This window comes from Hyperolius riggenbachi, chromosome 7 (assembly GCF_040937935.1).
Source record: "Hyperolius riggenbachi isolate aHypRig1 chromosome 7, aHypRig1.pri, whole genome shotgun sequence".
NCBI lineage: Eukaryota > Metazoa > Chordata > Amphibia > Anura > Hyperoliidae > Hyperolius > Hyperolius riggenbachi.
Window position 1 is genome coordinate 133,805,702 of NC_090652.1, and position 23,511 is coordinate 133,829,212.

Below are 23,511 nucleotides of genomic sequence, written 5' to 3' on the forward strand. Positions count from 1 at the left end.
AAAATCTTCTTTAATAATGGTCTAAAACCGCTAAGATACATGCGTACCAGAGATAAAGGTAAAAAAGGCGTATCTCACAAAGACGTAGGCCGCCCTCCAGGCTTCCCCGCCGCAACGCCAACTGTGTCCGTCCGTGATGTGGTTGAAAGGAGCGTGCGTATCCAGATGCTCCGCCCTACGCGTTTCGTCACTCAAAGGGGCGTGACTCGTCAGGGGACGAGTCACGCCCCTTTGAGTGACGAAACGCGTAGGGCGGAGCATCTGGATACGCACGCTCCTTTCAACCACATCACGGACGGACACAGTTGGCGTTGCGGCGGGGAAGCCTGGAGGGCGGCCTACGTCTTTGTGAGATACGCCTTTTTTACCTTTATCTCTGGTACGCATGTATCTTAGCGGTTTTAGACCATTATTAAAGAAGATTTTATGCCATGTGAGGCGGTTCTGTTCATGTTTTTTAGAATCTACTGCTGCTGCTCATTTGATGTGCCTGGTTTAAAGTGTCTTTTTGGTGAGCAGGGGAAAACGGGGGGGAGTCTGACCCCCTACCTGCATGCGGTGTTTGAACTCCCTTTGCACAGTGTGTGTGTTAACACAGGGTGTACTAGTGCTAAAGGATACACGCTATGCAACTTTCTCTCTTAAACCTAGGTTGAAGAAGCAGGCAGTAATTTGTGATTCCTGGACGCGCTGCTGTGATTGGACTACTACTGTGAAGGGGACTTTGTGTTTTCACTTCTTGACAGTGAGCTGCAAGCCGGGCAATTGTATAGGGTGGTGAGCGCTGTATCTGATTGCAATACAATCTGAGGGTGTAGGCGGGTGATCAGGTGCCCACAAGGGGCAGGTTAGGATCTGAGCTGATGGGTGGCAGTGACAGGGGTTGATTGACAGGTGAGATGCAGAGAGCCAGCTACTGCTGCCACTTGTGCTTGAGAAGAAGCAGGAACAGTGAGGTAAAGCTGAGAGTTTACCATTTGCCTACCACATCTCTTCCCTCCAGCTAGGTGTAGGTGCAACATGTGATTTATTTTTTTTATTTATTTATTTTGCCTGGACTTTTACTTTTCTCTTAAATATAACAAATGTAACACTGCTGTTTTTGCAGAGCATCCAGGCACACTTGGGGGAGGACTTGCTACAAGACATTATCAACTACTGCCTAGAATACATTGCCAAGCTGAGGCTGCCAAAGAAAAGGTGTGCAGATACTATACTTTTTTTTTTTTTTTTTTTTATAACAGACTTTGGATACTGGTGAAAATCTAGGACTTTGGCTATAAATGGGAAGACTTATTGCATTTAAATCTTCACTGCTGAATCACAATATAATGCTGAGCAGAATGTAAGTGGACCTTTAGGCATAAAAACCCAACAACTTGATTTGAAGTTTGTGTTCAGCTCCTGACTGGTAGTATTCCTGCAAAAAGGCTCTCCATTATCTTCCTCCAGCACAGATCAGGCAGATTGTCCGCAATGTGACCCTACATAGATTGTGGCCGCTGTCTTTGCTTCCAGTTTCTGGCATATTTTCTCTAATGCACAATGAATTGGTTAGAACTCAGAAGTAAAGTCTGCAGTTCTGATCTTCAAATAGGATATTTGTATGCAGACAAAGAGTCGGGGTGAGAAGTGTTGGGAAAAAGCACTGGCCGAACTTGTGGGACCCAGTGCAGAAGACTGAGGTCAACGGGGTGGGAGCGATCCGTGCGGATGGGGCTGAAAGAAGCCCCAGGTATGTATAAAACTTTCAAGACTCGTCATCTCTGGTAGGTTACTAGTGCAAAATAAAATGATCAGGCACAATTTTTTTAAGGCTGGTTTAAAACACTGAGTTGACTACAGGCTTGACATGGCCTATTTATGATGTGCAGGCGTGATGCTGATCTATGGGCATACGACTAGGTGAAAGGTGAGGATTATCACTTATACACTCCTGGTGCTTACTGTGCTGGAACTTGCCTAAACCTACTGTAACTACAATTACTCCAGTAATCATCCTTCAGGGAATTGAATGCACTGTTTCCAGTTATTAGAATTTTACACTAAGCTATGAAATTTGATGCACAAATTACTGTATGACTGCCCCCCGTCCTTCTGTCTGATCACCCTCTTAACATACACCCTTTTTTAGATCAAGTCACAGGAATACATTTCCAGCTTGACCTGAGTGTTATAAATCCTTGGCATTATTTAGTTGTGAATAGGGCTTTGTGAACAGCCTGGGGAATTGGAGAGAGCTCAGAACACGCCTACCTTTTTGTTTTAGCTGAATTGTGCTGGATTCTGGTGAGATCATGAAATGTTATTTAGTGACCACAAACTGTATTTAGATCAGAGAGCATAGTTGACAAAACAGTTTGCTTTTTATGGAGTGGAAGGGAAACGGAAAGGTAGAAAAAAAACTGAGACACTGTCTCTTCATTTTAAGCAAAGCGGGAGTAGAATTCTGAATAAATAAAACACTTCTAGGATAAAGGGACAGCATTTAAGTTTGCATGTCAGAGATGCAGCTTAATGCCCTACACGGTAATGCAAAGCAGCAGACATCGCCTCATTTCACCTTCACTGTTAAGGATCTGTCATCACCAGACTTTGCAGATCAGTAGGCCAAACTTGGCATGTGGAAATGTGCCTACTTGTGCTGCATGTAAATGAAGGCTCCAGAATTTAGGTGTAGCAAATAAACAAAGGGTACCCTTGTGAATTATAGGTTCATATTGAAGCTCCATTCACCATTGAAGCTGTACTGAATATTTAGATTTTTCTTAAAGGGAACTGATTATGCAAGATCCCTTTTACAGCCCTCCCACCGTTCTTTAACAGAGGGGTGTAGCTGCCACTTTTCTTATTGCAAGGTTAGCAGAGAAAATTATTTTAGGACCTGAGCACACTTGCATGTGTCTGTGCATTTTTCAGCAAAATGTATCGTCTGTAACATTGAGTTGCTGAAAAATGCACAGAAGCAGGCATGTTCCCATTATTTAAAGTGTGTGTGTGTGTGTGTATACAGTGCCAAACCTAATAATAGCCAGGCTGTTTTACTTGATTTATTTTGTTGCCTGAAAGAGTTATTTTCTAGGCAAGGAAGTGACAGCTTCTGTCTTGTCTGTCTTGTTGGAAAATATAGTAAACATCACTGATAAGCAGATTACAGCCATAAAAGTTTTCCTGGCCAAATACAACTCCTAGAGCAGGGAGAGATAAAACACATGAACTGTTGACCTTCTTCTAACTCTGGGACACTTAATAGGCTGCCACTAAATGGATACCGTAAAATATTAAACCTCCTTTGTAAATGTTTAAATATAAAAGAAACCCATGGGATACTTAGTCATTTTTAGGAGTAGGAGGATAAACATAATTGTTTCTCATCAGATTTTTCACCACAGGTTCACTTTAAAATAGATGGAATCACACTGCATTGCACACAAAAAGTAAATGCATGCAGCCATGTGTTGCGAGTCCACATGGAACATAACGAGCTGTGTACAGGGGCCATAGGACCTAATGTAGTAACAGCCTATAAGGATAGACTTCTAGTTTCTTGGAAATGTGCAAGCGTTCAGGTTCTCATGTCTGCATATCACATGCCAGCAGCTTTGCTTTAAAAATGTTTTCCTTTTCTTACCATTTCAGGGGCACCTTTATTGAGTTTAGAAATGGGATGCTTAATGTCTCTCCCATTGGAAGAAATTGTACCCAGGAAGAACGGATTGAATTCTATGAACTGGATAAAGTAAGTGAAGTTTTCTGTCATAGTTACATTGCTTAATACCAGCTATTATACAGTATGAAAACATTTTTAAATCCTCTTGTATGAATTGACAAAACTATAGTTTTATCTACCTGGGGCTTCTTCGAGCCCTCCATTGTCTTTCAGGTCCATCAATGTCCCCTGGGTCTCCTCTGCTGTGTCGGTGACTGGAGCTCCAGTTGCAGCTACTGCACATGTGTGGTACAAATTATTTTGAGAGCTGTGCATGTGCAGAATGCTCCCGGCAACAAGTGCGCTCCAGGCAGAGTGCGCATGCACAGGACACCACGGGACATGATGACTGTGGGGGTTGGTTGGGCTGGGTGAGGGCTCAGGTAAGTAAATAAAAGTTTTTGTTGTTTTTTTTGGGGGGGGGGGTTCGGGAGAGGCAAAGAGATCTGCGCGGCCCATCAGTACAAAAGGTATATTGTCTTGCTTAATTGCTTCATTCACACCTAATGTATCAAAAATATGTTTGTTAGGAGTGCAAACGAAACTAAAGATGGGAGAACTTTTCACGGGTGAAGCTGACATAATAAAATTATAACAGATCAAGATGTCAGAAGAAAGATCTATAGACAAAAAACACATTATTATTTTCTTTCACCTTTTCTAAATAGGCAGGTATTAAAAAAATGACCCTCTTTACTTTTCCTGGGGGTCCCCTTATTGTTAAAGGAGGATCTCAGGAGTAAAAGGAGGCCTCAGATTTCACCATAAATTGTCATTTTTCTGTACTAATAATCTGAATTGGGCCCCAGGGAGAGCAGAAATAGCAGGGGAACACCTGGCAGAGTGGCAGTAATTTTATGTTTAATAGATTTCTTGTGGGTGGTTAATCTACTACCAGCCAGCTGCTCTGCTGCACCGGCCAGGTGTTGGGAAGCACTCTGTACTTGCAGTTTGAAGGCGCCCATCTCACAAAGCCACATTAAGGCCTGGTGCACACCGAGCGTTTTTTAAGCGTTTTGCAAACTGCTTCCGCCTGTGAAAACGCTTGGCTAATGTATCTTAACCTCCTTAGCGATCTGGACGAGCTCAGCTCGTCCATTACCGCCGGAGGGTGCCGCTCAGGCCCTGCTGGGCCGATTTGTTTAAAGTTATTATTATTTTTATTATTTATTAGATTTATATAGCGCCAACATATTACGCAGCGCTGTACAATAAATAGGCTTACAGACAATAACAGGGTTGACAGAACAATACAGGTAACGGACCAAAGATACAACAATACAGGTAATAGCAATAAGATACACAACACAATGCAGATAATAGTACAATGCCAGATCATAAACTGGAATGGTAGTGGTAAAAAATTACCAGTTCCAAATTCTGGGTAAAGTGCATACAGTCAAGTATGATACACAAGGGAAGAGGGCCCTGCCAAAGGCTTACAATCTAGAGGGAGGGGCTGGTGACACAAAAGGAGGGGGTGCATCAAGAAGTTATTGGCAGAAAGGATTAGGGTAGTGTCGAGTTGATGTAGGCCTCCTTGAAGAAGTGAGTTTTGAGTGCTTTTTTGAAGGTGGGAGCGAGCCTGATGGGCAGCGGGAGAGAGTTCCACAGGATAGGGGCAGCTCTAGTGAAGTCCTGCAGTCTGGCATGGGAGTGCGAGATGCGTGGGGTGGTTAAGAGGAGGTCGTTGGAGGAGCGAAGTGGGCGGCCAGGTGTATATCTGCTGACCAGGTCAGAGATGTAGGTTGGGCAGGACTGGTGTAAGGATTTGTATGCCAAACATAGGATCTTGAAGTTGATTCTGAAGTGAATTGGAAGCCAATGAAGGGATTTGCGTAGGGGAGTTGTGGAGACAGAGCGGTGGGAGGAGTAGATGAGTCTGGCTGCTGCGTTCATGATGGATTTTAGGGGGGCGATGCGGTTTTGAGGAAGGCCTGACAAGAGGGAGTTGCAGTAGTCCAGGCGGGAGATGAGGGCATGGACAAGGAGTTTGGTAGTGTCTGGGGTCAGGAAAGGCCGGATCTTGGAGATGTTGCGTAAGTGGAAATAGCAGGCTCTAGCTACGGTTTGGATGTGGGAGGTGAAGGAGAGGGCCGAGTCTAGGGTGACACCCAGGCAGCGGGCTTGTGTGGTTGGATGAATGATTGTGCCATTGACAGTGACATAGAGGTCAGTGGGGGGTGAAGCAGCACGGGGCGGGAAGATTAGGAGCTCAGTCTTATCCAGGTTTAATTTTAGGAACCTGGCACACATCCATGATGAAATAGCTGAGAGACCAGAGGATACCTTCTCCATGGTGGTGGTGGAGAGGTCAGTGGTATGGAGGTAAATCTGGGTGTCATCTGCATATAGGTGATAGTTGAAACCCAGAGAGGAGATGAGTTTTCCTATGGAGGCGGTGTAAATGGAGAACAGCAGGGGACCAAGAACAGAGCCTTGGGGGACCCCAACTGAAAGTGGGAAGGAGGTTGAGGAGGAACCATTGAAGGAGGTCTTGAAGGAGCGATTTGAGAGGTAGGAGGAAAACCATGCTAGGGCACGGTCTTGGATACCCACAGATTGCAGTGACTGGAGTAGCAGGGAGTGATCAACAGTGTCGAATGCTGATGAGAGGTCTAGGAGGAGAAGGATAGTGTATTTTCCTTCGGCCTTGGCAAGCGTGAGGTCATTGACGACCTTGGTGAGGGCAGTCTCGGTGGAGTGACCTGGCCGAAATCCTGATTGTAGGGGATCAAATAGGGAGTTGGAGTCAAGGTAATGGGTCATGCGTTGGTGGACTAAACGCTCTAGGAGTTTAGATGCAAAAGGGAGTAAGGAGATAGGACGGTAGCTGGATGGAAGTGAGGGGTCTAGTGAGGGTTTTTTAAGTAGGGGAAGTACAGTGGCCTGTTTGAAGTCAGAGGGGAAGGTACCCGTAGAGAGGGAGAGGTTAAACAGAGTGGTGAGGACAGGAGCCAGAACAGGGAAGTGAGGACGGAGGCATTTGGATGGCACAGGGTCTAGGGGGCTGGAGGTGGCAGGAGAAGTGGCTAGGAGACGGCTGACTTGGTCCTCTGTGATAGGAGTAAAGGCAGTGAGTGGAGGGTGGGGTGGGGAATAGGTATTGGTGGGGGAGGAAGAGGTGGTGGAGTGGAGGCATGAGATTTCCCGTCGGATGCTGGCCATTTTGTCGGTAAAGTGGGTGGACAGATCAGTGGCTGAGAGGGCGGAGGTGGGGGGAGGAGTGGTGGGGTTAAGGAGGGAGTTGAAGAGGCGCCGAGGGTTGGAGGCTTGGGATCCGATCAAGGCAGCAAAGTATTTTTGTTTAGCATCAGTTAATGCGGTATAGAACAGCTGCAGGTTGGCCTTGTACGCCAAGAAGTCGGAGTTGCTGCGGGATTTCCTCCATTTGCGTTCGTAGCTGCGTGTCTGTTTTTGGAGGTTGCGAGTGTGTGCATTGTGCCAGGGCTGGGGGTTGATGGGACGGCTGGGGCGGAATGTGGGGGGTGCAGCAATGTCTAGGGCTGCTGAAAGGGCCTGGTTGTATTTGGCCACAGCTTGGTTTGGGCAGGTAACGTTAGGGAGGGTGGATGAGAGGGAGTGGAGGGGGTTGGCTAGTGCAGTTGGGTCTAGGTTATGCAAAGCTCTCTGCCAACGACCTGAGGGTGGAGGAGGGTTGGGGGAGGATGATGGGGAGATGGAGAAAGTGAGAAGGTGATGGTCGGAGAGGGGGAAGGGTGTGATGTCCAGGTTGGGGAGGGTGGCTGATTTTGAGAGAATCAGGTCGAGAGTGTGGCCAGCGCGGTGGGTGGGGGAATTGGTGTGTTGGGAGAGGCCAAGGGAAGTAGTGAGGGAGAGCAGTTGAGAGGCTTCAGGGGAGTAAGGACTGTCCATGGGTATGTTGAAGTCCCCAAGTATGATTGTGGGGAGGTCAGAGGAGAGGATGTGTGGGAGCCAAGAGGCCAGGTTGTCCAGGAATTGTTTAATGGAGGTGGATGGGGGGCGGTAAAGGACTGCGATGACTGCTGGAAGGGGATGGTAGAGGCGGATAACATGTGTCTCAAAGGATGTAAAGTTTAAAGAAGGAGGTGGCGTGAGGACACGGAAAGTGCAGGACGGGGAGAGGAGCAGACCCACCCCTCCCCCAGACCTGTTTTCTGGTCTGGGGGTGTGACTGAGGTGAAGTCCCCCATAGGAGAGGGCCGCTGCTGCAGCAGAGTCAGAGGGGGTGAGCCATGTCTCTGTGAGGGCAAGGAGGGTGAGGGAGTTGGAGAGGAAAAGGTCATGGATTTCAGTGAGTTTGTTGCGGACTGATCTAGCATTCCAGAGGGCGCAGGAGAGAGGGGTGGTGTGCTTGTGAGAGGTCTGGATGGGAATGAGGGAGGAGAGGGAGTGAGTGTGGGTGCGGGAAGGAACTGTGAGGGGGGTGGAGACATGTTTAGAGTGGGGTGTGCATGGAGTCAGTGATGGAGTGGTATGGGAGTTGCGTGGGGTTGGAGGGTAAAATGGGAGGGTAGAGTTACATAAGGTGACCTTATTGAGGACTAGGTGGTGAAGGAGCAGGTGGAGGAAGAGCATATTGTGATATGTAGATAGTGGAGGAAGAGGTGTGCAGAAAGGTGGAGGAGTCATGGAGTTTGAGAGTAGGGAGAGATGGTTTGTGTAGGCCGAGATGTTTGGCAGTGTTTAAAGTTGTAAATAATGCAAATACCTTAGTGACTGCTTAATGCTGCTGGATTGCTGGTGAATTATGGTAAATTCAATTAGTAAGATCCTTAAAGCGATCCTTAAAATGCGAGCCGACAATCGTCAAAGCCGATTACACAGCATCCTTATGAACATCCACACAGCCCTAATGTTTGAATAAGATTGGTCTAGAGACCATTAGCCTCCACTACAATCAGCTGTGAGCTGGACAGGAAGTTGACCAGCATGGGGGTGGACTATGCAAATACTTAGAGCTGGGTGGATAAAGAGGTGTGAATCAAGCAGACAGTAAGATAACAATAGCTGGGGGGGGGGGGGGGGGGGATACAGGTAAATGCAAGCAATTTAGATATTAGAGTAAGGGCAGATCAGAAAAAATAATAAAAAGGAGCACACGCAGCCGGCACTTTGCCAGCCGCGTGTGCTACCTGATCGCTGCCGCAGTGCGGCGATCCGGCACGTGCAGCGGCGAAAGAGGGTCCCCTTAGCCGCCCGAGCCCAGCGCAGCCGGAACAAACAGTTCCGGCCAGCGCTAAGGGCTGGATCGGAGGCGGCAGACGAAAGCGAAACAAGGAAGGCTGCTCATTGCGGCCTTCCTTGTTACTTCTGATCGCTGGAGCCGCCCTGGCGATCTTAATAGAACACCAGGGAGGTTAATGGGATGGTGCACACCATCGGTTTGAGGTTTTTAGCAAATGTGTGTCCTGCAGCAATTTTGCGGTTTGCAGAAGCATTTCTGCCTCAATGTAAAGTATAGGAAAAGCTCAAACCGCTCTGAAAAAACGGTAGATCAGATCGGTTTTCCAGGTGTTTTTGCTACAGAAGCTGTTCAGTAACAGCTTTACTGTAACAATATATGAAATAGGCTACACAAAAACGCTCCACAAAACGCTAGGCATGTTTAGAAAACCTATTTATACATGCCTAGAATTAGCTCTGAAATTCTGCTTCAAAAACCTCTAGCGTCTTGCGGATCTGCTAGAGGTTTTTGGTGTGCACTCGGCCTTAGACACAATGTGAGCAGTTTTCTGCTTCTGTATAACTGCACCAAATGTCAAATGCTTACACACGAGGGGTGCAAATGATGAAAGCACTAAAAATGGTGCTTTGGTCCACTCAGTGGACCAATGAGAATTCTCCAGGTGTGAGGCTCAGCAGTATGTGCAAGGGCTCCCATTGGTATTGCGACGCTTGTCCTCAGTGGCAAGAGAAGCGGCGACTGCGCGTGAAAGTGACAGAAGCAGGTGAAGAATGCAAGAAGTATATGGCAAACGGCCTTCTGAGAATACACTGTCTGTTCCATTAGGCTTTCATTGATTCCAACAGCTTCTGCGGTGACCGAAATTGTTGTGTACCACACTGTCCAGCGGTCCACTCATCAGAACTGAAGCAAAGGATCTGTTGGCAACGGACATATCTAAATGGATCCTATGCTGTTGATGTGTTGGCTTTCAATTCAATTAATGGTCCATTTTCACTGTCAGTGTTAGCCCAGCCTAAGGCCAGTTTCAGACTGCAAATAGGCGGTAGCGGTGCAGGCCAGGGGCCTTTGGAGATTACCTCATTAGTACGTTATATTCCCTGTCAGGCAGCTGGCGAAGCAGGAAGTGATGCCCACTTCCTGTGGCCGAAGCGATCGCGTACGTGGAAACATAGAGCTAAAATATGTTTTTGCACATGTGCGACACGTAAAACTTGTGGTGGGCGTTTTAACAAACCCGCGTCGCCATAGACTTACATGACTTCCAGTGAGCCACAGGGTAACGCGGGTTTGACCTCGCATCGAAAACGCGGCAAAAGCATTTCCATCACGCTGCACCGCCTCAGTATGAAAGGCCCCATAGACTAACATTGCCTTGTGGTGGGGTGCAGTAAAAATGCTGCACCGCCCCAGTGTGAAAGGGCCCTAAAGGTAGAGTGAAAGCAGTTCACTTACTTGGGAACGTTGTGCTTCCTGTAATCTCTGGTAACCTATCATATTTACAATTTTTTGCATGTGTTAATATAATTGCTAACACTGCTGTATTTTAAATTTCTTCATTACAGAAGGAGCATTATAGAGACAAGTTTGTGGCTGAGTTACGGAAAGCATTTGAAGGAAAGGACCTGACATTTTCAATAGGTAAGCTATCAAACAAACCTTTTCTAAAATGTTTGAGGAGCAATTTCGATAGTTAGCAAAGTCATACATATCAGTGTAATATCATTGTGTATCTGGTATCATGATCCAAACTGGTCATCACAGAAGTTCCTATTAAACAAGTCTGGATGTCATGCACAAAAAAATGCCCTGTTTTCACCATCTGCCCCTTCAGAGTGCCCTGAAGCCGCGTACATTCAAAAAATGGCGCAGGGTGAAGCCAAAAGACAGCTCACCATGCTGTATCCAAACTCCTGCCCGCGTTAAACACTATTCCCAACTTGGTAGACACGTATTTTGGGTGCCGTTTGTTGCAGGTGGCAGAATTACCTCCTGTTTTTGCTAATGTGAGCTCCAGCTATTACCAGCATTACAGCCTATAGCGGGGCCAAAATTAGCTGTCTCGCACTAAAGGTCTTCTGAAATGTAATTGTAGTTACATCCCTGGGAAAAACCTATATGGCCCACTGAGGTCTTACAGTGCAGAGGTTGGTGCCTAAGCAGCCTATTAGCAGTCCAAGGATTGCCAAATTGACAGTGTGATCACTGACAGGTTTGGAGGCTCGCTGATATGCCGGTCATTGAAGCAAAATGGTTACATATTTCTATGTAAAATGTAGTTTGGTTTAAAGTGTACTTAAACTGAAAGAAAAAATGTCATTTACTTGGGGCTTCTAACGCTCTCCTTGAAGCCGTCCCCACCTCCCCTTGCAGCCGCCCTGTGTCTGCGCCATCATTAAATGATTCTCCGCAGCACGGCCCTGGTCTGTGCGCCTCCTGATCACACTGCTGTGCATGGGAGCGCTCTGCACATGCACAGTATGAAAAAAACTCTACTGTGCCTAAGCAGAACCCTCCCGGCAATGGGAGCGTAGTTAAGGACATGCGCTTGCTCAGTGACCCATCGACTCACCAGTCGGCTAGCTGGTAGATAGTTGCTGCTGGAGTCCGGAGGAACACTTAGTGACAGGGTGGGCACAGGGAGGCTGCAGGAGGCTGGTAGACGCCCTAGGTAAGTTAGTCTATTTATTTTTATTTATTTCTACGGTTAAGGTTTCCTAATCTGTCCTGAATGCTAATGGAAGATGGCTATATAGCACAGCGTCCTACAGTTGGATCCTATCAAATACTAAAACATAATCTTCAGTAGATTAACATTTTGGACAACATAGAAAATAAGCTAAGATACCAGTAAGTATAGTACCAGTATATACCGTACACACAAACTAGGCCAGAACACAGGGATATCAGTGAACACTCAATTTACAGGCCGTTTGTAACGATCGGTGTCAGCACACAGAGAGAATCTGATTATTGGTGATCTGCAGTATCACCAAGAATACAGATTATACCTGATTATTGATGATCTGCAGAATCACCAATAATCCAAGTATAACTAACCTCTGGACACCTTTATAGTGAGTGTTTGGTGCAACAGTAATGACTTTGAGTAAGACCACCCGAGGAGCAGGTGGTCTTTGGCAGTATGGGCGGGACTGCCTTTTGGCAGGAACAGAGACCTTCCAGTAGCCTAAGAACTCCAAAGGGGTGGAGTTTCAGGGTAAGGTAGGCTGAACCTGTGAGTGACACCTGAGGGTGATAGTCACTACCAGGTCTGGAGACTATCTCTAACGAGAGAGATAGCTCTCGAGGTCGGGCAAGCCAGGTCGGCAACACACAGACAGATAAGGTACAAAGACAGAAGACTGATTCGGTATCCTAAGCGAGCAGGGTTTGGCAACAGGTAATCAGATATGCGAGGTACCGAATCAGAAAGCAGAGGGAAAGTCAGAAATGCAATAGGTCATAACAGATATCAAACAATGCCTAGTCTTGGGTGTGAGGTCCGTGGTCTCTACACCCTGGAACTAGTCTGAAGTATAACAGAATGATAACACAAGTTCCCTAGTCTTGGGTGTGAGGTCCGTGGTCTCTACACCCTGGAACTGGTCTAAGCAATAACACAGATAATAATACAGTGAACTGGCTAAGTTTTTAGATTCCCAGGTCCACCTGGTTCCACCACACTGAAGGATCTGACTAAGGTCTGAGTGCTAACACATAGGTATTCGCAATGGCAGACAACCAGCAACTGACAAGCAACCTGAATATATAGTTGCAGGACTCTGCCGCCCCGCCCGAGCCACTCAGCCAATCAGGAGTCCAGCAGGAATCAGCTGATCGTCCTGATCAGCTGATGCATCTCCTGCTGGTATAAAAGGTCTGACTTCTGGCGCGCGTGCAGCTCCTCAACCTGTGTGAACTAACAGAACCAGCCACACCAGACGCACGCTGCTGCGAACAAACCGCAGCGCTAAACGCGGAATCAGCCGCCTTGCCGCCAGTACACGCGACGGCTTTTCCGTGTTTTCTCAGTGTTACACCAGGATAAACCATGTACTCTGCTGCACCAGTCTGGTCATTTGTCTAATGCATGATGCATATGCTGATGAGTCTAGAGTACCATCAGTCCTTGTATCCATTATCTGTGCTGTAGAGCTGGAATACTCTGCACTGTGTGCAGTATATGAAATCTGGCAGCATTGTTCTTCCTAATGGCACCCATACATGGTACAATTTTTTTTTTTAATTTTGTTTTTTCAATTACAGTAGATAATTTTTGTTTGATAAATCTGTTAGATCGAGTATAAAGGGTTTTTCCAACCTGTCCTTTTTTTTTTTTTTTTTTCCCCCTTGACTGAAAAAAACATTATTTTTGACTTTCATTTGATTGTTTTGGGAAAATTGAACATTTTTATAGTACAGTGTATGGGCACCATAAGGCATTTTCTCCCCACTCTAGCCCTGCACCTCTAAGATCTGATAAGTATTTTGCTGTTGGCATGAAGTGCAGAGACAGAGCTTTATATTGCCAGAGTTGGAAGGCTAATCCGGAAAGGACTAGAGTAGAGCAGTTATTTAGCATGTGTTATGTATAATGTATTACCAGGTCAAGGAGTCTGCTGATGGCAAAAGAAGAATTGCTAAAAGCATTACACTGAAAAATGTAACCCCTTTATGATGTGGGATCCTTTAGATTTATGGTAAATGAATAGGGACAATTCGTTACCGAAAAGAAACTTTCCCTATTGATCAGCATTATTGACTGGTGGTGGTTATATGGACACGTGCCACATTAATGTACAATCCCTATCTTGGTAACGATACGGCAAAGTCCTCAATATGCATTGAGACAGATGATGGCACGGGAGCACCCAGGAACATTTAGTGGCTTCAGTAAATGGACTTAACCAGCATGGGGGAAGTTCAGTGGGGACATTACGGTTTACTATGCAGTGACAAGAAGAGGTTAAACTGCTTAAAATCTTTTAAAGGTACTACTTGCCAAGTTGCTGTCTTGCGATAAATGCATACTCTGCATCCCAAAGGACCACTGGCTGCAGGAATATATGGGATTCATTGACTCGCTAAGTAATAAAGACTGACTGGTCCAAAGCTTGTACCTAGAAAACACATTTAACAAGACAATTCTATTAGAGAGGTGTGTGTGTGTGTGTGTGTGTGTGTACAATATGAATGTATACATTATTTAGTCAGGGTTTGTCAATCTCCTCACCCTGATTTAAATTCTAGAATGGTATCACAGATGACCACTTTAGACCTGTCAGGTGTAGCTCTGCGGAATGTTTGTTTACTGATCATACCAAAGCCAGTGAAAATAATGTCTGCTCTTCCAGAATGCACTGGAAGGAGAATTCTGCATAGCTTAACAGTCTATACTTGAGGTTCTTTCACACTAAGAGCTGATCCTTGCATTTTGATGGATCGTGCCTCCTAGGATGCAGTTAGTGGGTTAACATGAAAGTCTATGGGCTTTCATGTTGCCTTTCACATTAGACAAAGCGTTCCAGAGCGTCACGTCGTAACTCATCTGGGAGCTTTCAGTCGTCCAGTGCCAGTGTTTTCTCGTCGGGTGAATGAGAACTAGTGCTGCTGATCAGCGTTGAACCACAACTTCCTGATGTTCCGCTGTAGGACATAACGCGTGCATGAAATCTGGTTCATGCATGTGTGATGTCATGTAAAAGAGGCCTAAGCATCACTTGATCCGCCAATTGCATTTGCGCTTTTTATGAATAAATACATTGATTCTAGATGTAAACAAAGCCTACTCTCCTCTGCCTGATTCTTTATGCATTGCCCACCCTCCTCCCAGTCTTCAGGCACTCCCACCCAGCTCTGCACTAGAAAGTGCATTGTCTCAGCATGAGAAATATTGGCCAATCAGACAGGAACAGAGGTGTGTGAGGGGAAAACAGGAGGGAAAAAGGCTTCAGCCAATCAGGCTGCATAGAGGAAAGTAAAGACGCAAAAAAGACAACCCAGCATGACCTGCAACTTCCTTAGGGCTGCAATGTACCAAATAAGAGTTAGGTAAACTGGGGAATTTATCAACAAGAAAAGTAATAGTGATTTTTAACTTTTGGATTGCCTGGTTAGCATCCTTATTTGTTTACCAGATAAAATAAAGAATTGATGTTATACCAGACAGTTACACTTTAAAGAGGAACTCCAGTGAAAACAATATATTAAAAAAAAAAAAAAAAAAAAAAAAAGCTTCATTTTTTTTTTACAATAATTATGTATAAATGATTTAGTCAGTGTTTGCCCATTGTAAAAGCTTTTAAATCCCTGATTTACATTCTGACATTTATCACATGGTGACATTTTACTGCTGGCAGGTGATGTAGCTGCTCCTTGCTTTTTTTTGGTAGTTGGAAACAGCTGTAAACAGCTCTTTCCCACAATGCAACAGGGTTCACAGACCGGAAACTGCCAGGACCATGGTCCTCACAGTTTCTTGTGGGAGGGGGTTCACCACAAGCTGTCGTACAGCGCCCCCTGATGATCCGTTTGGGAAAAGGAATAGATTTCTCATGTAAAAGGGGGTATCAGCTACTGATTGGGATGAAGTTCAATTCTTGGTCACGGTTTCTCTTTAAAGCGGTATCGTCACCATAAAAATCAACTTTCAACAGCAACTGGTCTGAATGTATTAAGTGATAAAGATGCTAATCCTGCATTCGAAACTTTCAAAACTTTTTCTGCTGTTATGATTTGGAGTTATCACATACTTAAGGAACACTGGCCCTTTAGTAGTCATGCCAAAGAATTGCATGCTGGGGGTTCTTTTTATCTATAATCTATTCCTCTTCCCTTTTATTTCCCTGCCAGCTTCTTATCTGAAACCTAATCCCCTACTCACTTGTGTTTACAAGCAAGGCTGAGGCGACTCAGCGATTGGAGGAGACAAGAAAAAAAGTGAAGGGCAGAAATGACATCACAAGTTAGCCTTAACTGTGGGCAAAAGACATGGCCCCCACCAGGAACAGAATTCTCGTAATTTACTATATAACATTCACTGAAATCAAAACGTGGACAGTATAATACATGTGTTATGTAAGTAGGTCAAGTATTTATGTACTTATGTGTTTTCCCTGGCATAGTATGGCTGATCCTACTGCTTTAAGTAGTGATACATGTTCTCTTACTGACCTAGCCTACTGAGTGAATATTTAGTGTCGCTATACTGGTGTCACTCTTAAGCTCTCTCCTCATGAGACTGCTCCCTGGGCCTAAAGTACTGAGGCACCTGCAGAGACATGCAAGCACCTCCACCGGGCATGTCATATAAGGTATCCAGCATCTGGGACTGGACACATTAAGAATTATTTGCTTAGGATATACTACCTGGGTCACTCAGGATGGTCTTCTGGTGTAGATCTGAGCCTAGGGCTCTACTGTTGCAAGTAAAAGTGTGCTAATCACTTACCTACCATGTTGCTGTCACAAGTGCCAAATTAATAACATTTCACCAGCTCAGCCATGCTTCTTTAAAGAGGCACTCCAAATAATGTAATAAAAAAATGCTTAATTTTTACAATAATTATGTATAAATGATTTAGTCAGTGTTTGCCCATTGTAAATCTTTTAAATCCCTAATTTACATTCTGACATTCATTACATGGTGCCATTTTTACTGTTGGCAGGTGATGTAGCTGCTGCTTGCTTTTTTGGCAATTGGAAACAATGCAGCAAGGTTCACAGACAGGAAACTGCCAAGAGTACATACTCAGAATTTCTTTGTGGGAGGGGTTTCACCACAATATCAGTCATACAGCGCCCCCTGATGGACTGTTTGTGAAAAGGGATTAGAATGTGAGCTCCTTGAGGGACAGTTAGTGACAAGATATATATATATATACTGTACAGCGCTGCGTAATATGTCGGCGCTATATAAATACTTAATAATAATAATAATAATTTCTCATGTAAAAGGGGGTATCAGCTACTGATTGGGATAAAGTTCAATTCTTGGTCTGAGTTTCTCTTTAATGCTGGCTCGATGCCGGCACGTCCCTGCTAATCCGTGCGGGCGCGTGGATCGATTCCCGCTCGTCCCCGTGGGAACTTCCTTATCAACCGCTCGTTTCTTCCATTTTTCGCCCACGGGGATCAAGCGCAGAATCGATCCGGCGCGGTAATCGGACAGGTTGGATATTACCAATCGAGCCATTAGCGAGTCGATTGATGAGAACAATCTAGCCATCTATGCCCAGCATAAGACCCAGGTAAGAGATGCACTTTTTTACGATGGACCATGTTTCAAAATCCAGAGATGCTTGGAGATATCTGAAGTGTGTAAAATAGGCGGTGCCAGAATATGTGTGCAAAAGATGGCTAGTAGTAGAATAGCTGTATATTACCAATATTCTACTATGAATCACTGGGTAATTCTGATAGAATATCAGTAATCTTCACTGCTATTTATACTGTTGCCTAACATTTATTCTCACATCCCTAACTGCCCCCCCACCGCGATCCCCAACCGAACCCCTGCAGCAAACCGCACCTATATAACCACCTCCTTTGCTGCTGTATACATCCTCACACTATTTAACGGGTGCTGGCAGCCTAATCCTGAAACATAAGAGACCCCGAAATTACCCCTTGGTTGCCGCGATAGCCGTAATTGACATTGCGATATATGCGGCGTGCATTTTAACATAGTACCGCTGGTGCCCACATTCACTGCTTCGATCTGGAGATGCCTTTAATAAATGGTAGTACTTTCTGTTAGAGCTCTGTGTAGTAGAACCTGATCTTCTTTTAGTAGTAGCTGCCCCTCTCAATGAGAATTCTGTTGTGCAGAAGACTTATGGGAATTTAATACAGTTTTTTTTTTTTTTTTTTTTTTTTTTAAATAATGTGAAGTCGTTTTTCTCTACCTGTACTAAGGGTTGAAAATCTGACCCTCCCATGATGCTTTGTGGAATCTGTTAATGAGAAATATAAGCAGGTTATACTTGTCTCACACAAACCATATATAGAACGCTTACGTTTTTCGTTTACTTTGTAATCAGTAGATACAGTTTCAGTGCCTTTTTTATATTTGCCTGGAATTCAGGTTTTGTTTTTTTTTGAGTGTCAAGCAACTGCTGAAAGCTGATTGGGTTTCATTGCTCTATCACAGTCATTGGTGTTTGCCTTATGTCACAAATACAAGAGTTAAATTCGATTTAAACTAGCAACTTGCATTCACATTGTATCATTTGTGGGTTAAAGGAGTGCAAAAGAATTCCCTATTTTACATTGTATTTGTGCTCTTAAATGTATTATGTCATCAACAGGTGGTCAGATCAGCTTTGACGTGTTCCCAACTGGATGGGACAAGACATACTGCTTACAAATCCTTGAAAAGGAAGGATTATCCAAAATCTACTTCTTTGGGGACAAAACCATGCCTGTGAGTTTTCACCATCGTTTTTTCAAATGCTGAACTTTGTGCTTCATGTGTGACTTTTCTCATGTCTGTCTTCTTAACATGATCATTTTATATTTTTAGCCTAACCTTAAAGGATACATGACCTTATGAATCCGCCTCAAACTGCTCCCCGATTACTAATGAATTTATTTGTATTACATTCCTCATTTTGCACCAATCTAGAGAAGTTTATAAATTCCCTGGCAACCTGTTTACAGACATTTCATCTAACAGCAGCATTTCACGGTATACACCAGTCTAGCTATATTACTGACCCTGCACTCTGCAGGTCTGACAGCTGTCCCATGCCTCTCTGCGCCACATCAACCCCTCACTAATACCAATGTGTGTGACAGCATTATTTTTTTTCTGTGGTGTGTACTGTAAAAATGCAACCACCGTGCTTGTATGTAACGTTCATTCTTCCTGCGAACAGATGGGAACAAAGATGCATATTCAGAGACCAATAATCAGATATTTGCAGATCAGAGGTGTGAGTAAAGCAGCCACACAGTAATGTCAACAAGTTTAAGTTTCCATTTCATATACGGTAATTTATTGTACTTACTGTATATATTTGAAATGATTTTAAGCATCACTGTACTGAGAAAGATATGAAAGCTGACATTTATTTTCTTAATTTTGTGTGTGTGTGTGTGTGTGTGTGTGTGTGTATATAATATTTGTCAACGTGTGACCATTTTTCCCTTTTGTCTGTATAGTCTATTACTACTATATTGAGAGTTGTTTCTTAAAGGAACATTATCAAACCAAGTGTTCTAAAATGACAATGTACAAATAATGTCTAAGTAGCTGTGTAAACATTTTCCTACTTTTTCATGTTAATTATCAGAGGTAAAGGCTGTAATTCATTGTCTGTAGATTTTGGAATGTTTCATTTGCAGAGGTGAATCTCTGTTTCAATTTTACACCGTTTTTTGCATGTCAGACTGCAGAAAAGCTGTGGAGTCAGTTTTCACACACTATTACAATTGTTTATCTCTGCAGACAGTTCAGTCAGAGACACGGGCAGCTGCTAAGAGGTTTCTCACACACAGGGTTAACAGATGTAGTGTGAGGGAATCCCCCCTCCCCTCATGGTTCACTCAGCCAGCAGTTTTGGCGACAGTAAAGTGTTAAAGGAAGTTGATAACCGTAAACAAAGAGATAAGCATTCAAATGTATACACCAGTACTTAGCTGCACTTCCCAAACAATTCCTATCTCAATTGAAAAAAACATGTTAATCGATAGTGTTCCTTTAAGGGAACAAAATATTTTAGATGTATTAGCATTAGATTGCAACTTGCTTAAAGAGGAACTATTGCAAAAATCTTAAAATTTAAAACACCTACAAATTAGAAGTACTTTTCTTCCTGAGTAAAATGAGCCATAAATTACCTTTCTCCTATGTTGCTGTCACTTACAGTAGGTAGTAGAAATTTGACATTACCGACAGGTTGTGGGCTAGTCCATCTCTCCATAGGAGATTCTCAGCAGGGCCTTTATTCTTTATAAATACATACCCTGAAAAATCTTTATACAAATATGCTGGACAGCCTCCCTGCTCGCTGCACACTATTTTGGCAGTTGGACGGAGCAACTGCCATTCACTAACTGCTTTTAAAAATAAAGAAAACCCTGAGACCCCCCCCCCCCCCCCCCCCCCCCCTATGAGAAGATGGACTAGTCCAAAATCTGTTGGTAATGTCAGATTTCTACTACCTACTGTAAGTGACAGCAACATAGGAGAAAAGTAATTTTTGGCTCATTTTACTCAGGAAGAAATGTACTTCTTATTTATGTGTTTTTAATTTTTAAGATTTTCACGACCGTTCCTCTTTAAAGAGTAGCCAAGCCGAAGTTCGGGTGCACAACATCAGATACTTATCTAAAGAGAGGGAAGCCTAAGGATCCTATTGAGGCTTCCCTCGCTATTACATTGTCCCTCGTCACTGAGCGCGGCACCCTAAATTAGCGACTATGCATCATCGCTAATCCCAACGGGCCCGGCGCAAGCTCTTCCCGCGCAATAGCCAACCCAGCCCACCTGCGTTGTAAGCCAGAGCCATGAGCTCCATGGTATTGCGCATGCGAGCTCACGCGGCCCTGCATCAGAAGAGCTGCACGGCCTCGATGTGCAGGGGGGCCACGCTCAACAACGGGGGGGGGGGGTGGTTTGATCAGCGAGGAACGTCTCAGTAGGATCCTGAGGCTTCCCTCTCAGGGTATGTATGCAATTTTGATCCCAAGCTTTGGCTCGGGATCACTTTAAAAGTGAGGAGGTCAAAATATGAATGTATGTATTGAATGAATATGCTGGGCTGTAGGTAAAATAGAGAGATGTGTGCCAAGCTAGATCAGGGCCTAAATATAAATGTTAGTGTGGCAGATGTGTTTTGTGGGGTGATGGGGGTTAGGGGGTTGTTTGAATACATATGAGGTGAAAGGTTAGTTGGCTTCTAGAGGAGTGCAACCTGAAGATCTACTATTGACTTTAAGAATTGCACTCTCAAAAAGTGATTCCATATTGTCTACTATAAGTCAGATTTATGTTCTCCATATCTTGTACAATTATCTAATTTTAGAAAGCTTTGTATGTTCAATCTTCGATCTATTTATAGACATGTACATGTGCAGGAGGTGCCCAATAAAGCAAAAATGTATTAATAAAGGGTAAGGAAATCTTGAAGGTAAAAATGTTTAAAATTTTATTTGTTCAGTGAGACAACGCGTTTCACGCCTACAGCTGCTTCCTCAGGTCAAATATGTGCCTTCAAAATAAAATGGGAGTTGACGTTCAGAAAAAGACCTCAAGTACCATATAATAGAATAATACAGTATAATGGTATAGACAAGGCTAAATAGCATAAAATCATAATCCATATAACATCTATTTAGTCTTTTGTCTATACCGTTTAATATCTTTTTATGGTACATGATGTCTGTTTTTGAGCGCCTCCTCCTGTTTTGTTTTTAAGGCACAATTTGACTTTAGGAAGCAGCTTACACCGTTAAACCGTTTGTCTTAGTGCACAAATACAATTTGAAACCTTTTTTTACCTTACTCCATGTGAGCCTCTTTTTAAGGTAGGACCACTATTTCCTTACCCTTTGATACATTTTTGTTTATTGGGTGCCTTCTGCACGTGTACCTGTCTATCTTCTGCACCCTACATTGATGGGGTACTAACCCTCACAACTTGGTTGTGGACTGAACTTTTTTGGAGTAGCGACCGAGACCGCCTCCTTCTGAAAGGCTGGGTGGGAACGGTACTTCCCCACATGCCCACACATGTCCTGTAGTAACCCATATTTGTGAGTATACTTCTATCACCACACAATTTTACCCGTTACCAAGCGATATTACGCCCGAGTGGGCTCCTGGTGTCTGTGTACTTTTGTCTTCACTTCACATCTTCATCTATTTATGTATCTTATGATCTTGTTAACATAAGGTCCAGATAAATCCTTGCATTGTCAGCTTGCATAACATGCTATTGCCAGTGGTTAAAAGGAACCCGAGGTGTGAGACCCATGGAAGCTGCCATATTTATTTCCTTTTAAACCATACCAGTTGCCTGACAGCCTTGTTGATCTTTCTGGTCAGTAGGGTCTATATCACACACCTGAAACAAGCATGCAGGTAGTCTAGTCAGACTTTAGTCAGGACCTGATATGAAAGCTTGTTCAGGGTCTATGGCTTAAAGTATTAGAGGCAGAGGGTCAGCGGGACAGCCAGGCAATGTGCATTATTTAAAAGGAAATGGATGTTAGCCTCAATATCCCACTCACCTCGGGGTCCCTTTTAAGTCCTGGCTGTTGCAGAGTAGCATTACTCAACATGCTATGAGTTCCCACGCTCCCAAGAAATAATGGTGGAAAACCTTGAGCCTTTGAGAATGTTTTCTGTAGCGTTGTAAACACTCTGGTGGGCTTCTGAGGAACATTGTGAGAAGCAGTGAGCTCTTGCCCATGCAGTCCTTTCCGGAGGTCTTGGCATAACTAAGGTTTACTGTGTGTTGTGACTGGCTGTGTGTGAAAGAATGTCAGCAGCCTTGGAAAACCTGTCGTCGTACTAGAACATTTCTGTATTTTACTGCGACTTTCAATGCTTCAAGCAAATGATTTGCAGAGATGTCTTGGCTAAGAACTATCAGAGTTCTCCACATACTCTAACCAACTTATGGCCAGCAGGAGGCAACACAGGATCATAAACATTGCTCTTGCATGTCGTAATAATGCATGAATATGTATGATGATCTGCATTACAAACTAAACAACTCAATCAGTGTAAAATGGTATTTTTTAAATTTATTTGTCCAGAGAAAATAAGTAGAAATGAAAAAAATAAAATGCACAGCACACAGGTTTCGGTTTTCTGGTACAGACTGGGCTCGTTTGATGCTGGATAGATGGGCTTTCTGGTTGCTTGTCTACTACTGTTTTTTAGTTTTGCAAACTCCTAGTGTGTAGGGGGGGGGGGGGGGGGGGGGGATGGGTTTGATATTGACCATGAAATATGTAGTGTGGACTGTAAGTTAATAATTCTGTGGATGTCTTTAATGAGCAGGCCCTCCCATTGTATAGTGTAGGTTGTATACCTGAGACTGCATGAGTTAATAGTCGAGGAGGAGCTTATAGAGCTCAACCATCCTCGGTGTAAAACATTATTTGTGCTATAAATAACATTTAGTATCAATTTCTGTCTTTTGTCTACAGGGTGGAAACGACTATGAAATCTACTCTGACTCCAGAACAATTGGTCATACAGTGACATCTCCCGAGGACACAAGGAAAATCTGTGAAGATCTATTTTTCAAATAGACTCTGTTCCTTACAGGAAGGCTGATGGCAATTACTACTTGACTTAGGCATTTTTTGCAGTAGCTTTCTGATGTTTTTATAGGCTGGCAATGAGTAAATGAAAGGGTAGTGGGTTCATAGAACGACTTATTTATGCAGAACAAATCTGCATTTTAGCGTAGGTAAGAACCACTTTCATGTTTGGTAAATTCCATAGAAGGGCACAGATTTTTGCCTTTCATGCAGTGAGGCTGACTTATGAATGTTGGTGTCAGTGCTTTGTCTACTGTAAATGGGAAGTCTACACAAATCTGATATGTTGGTCTTGTATAGGTGCTGGCTTGCCGAAGAGCACACAGTCTCCACTGTCCCCTGACTATCA

The 23,511-nt window shown here is 44.0% G+C and overlaps 1 protein-coding gene across 1 annotated transcript in view; it reads left to right on the forward strand.

Moving 5' to 3' along the window:
* PMM2 (phosphomannomutase 2) overlaps positions 1-23,163 on the forward strand; it is a 34,703-nt gene extending 11,540 nt beyond the window's left edge. The window contains exons 4-8 of the mRNA XM_068244654.1: positions 1,109-1,200; positions 3,640-3,739; positions 10,445-10,520; positions 18,191-18,306; positions 23,046-23,163. Of these exons, the coding sequence (XP_068100755.1) occupies positions 1,109-1,200; positions 3,640-3,739; positions 10,445-10,520; positions 18,191-18,306; positions 23,046-23,150 (489 nt within the window). The 3' untranslated portion in view covers positions 23,151-23,163. The remainder of the gene's footprint in view (positions 1-1,108; positions 1,201-3,639; positions 3,740-10,444; positions 10,521-18,190; positions 18,307-23,045) is intronic.
* The last annotated feature ends 348 nt before the right edge of the window (positions 23,164-23,511 follow it).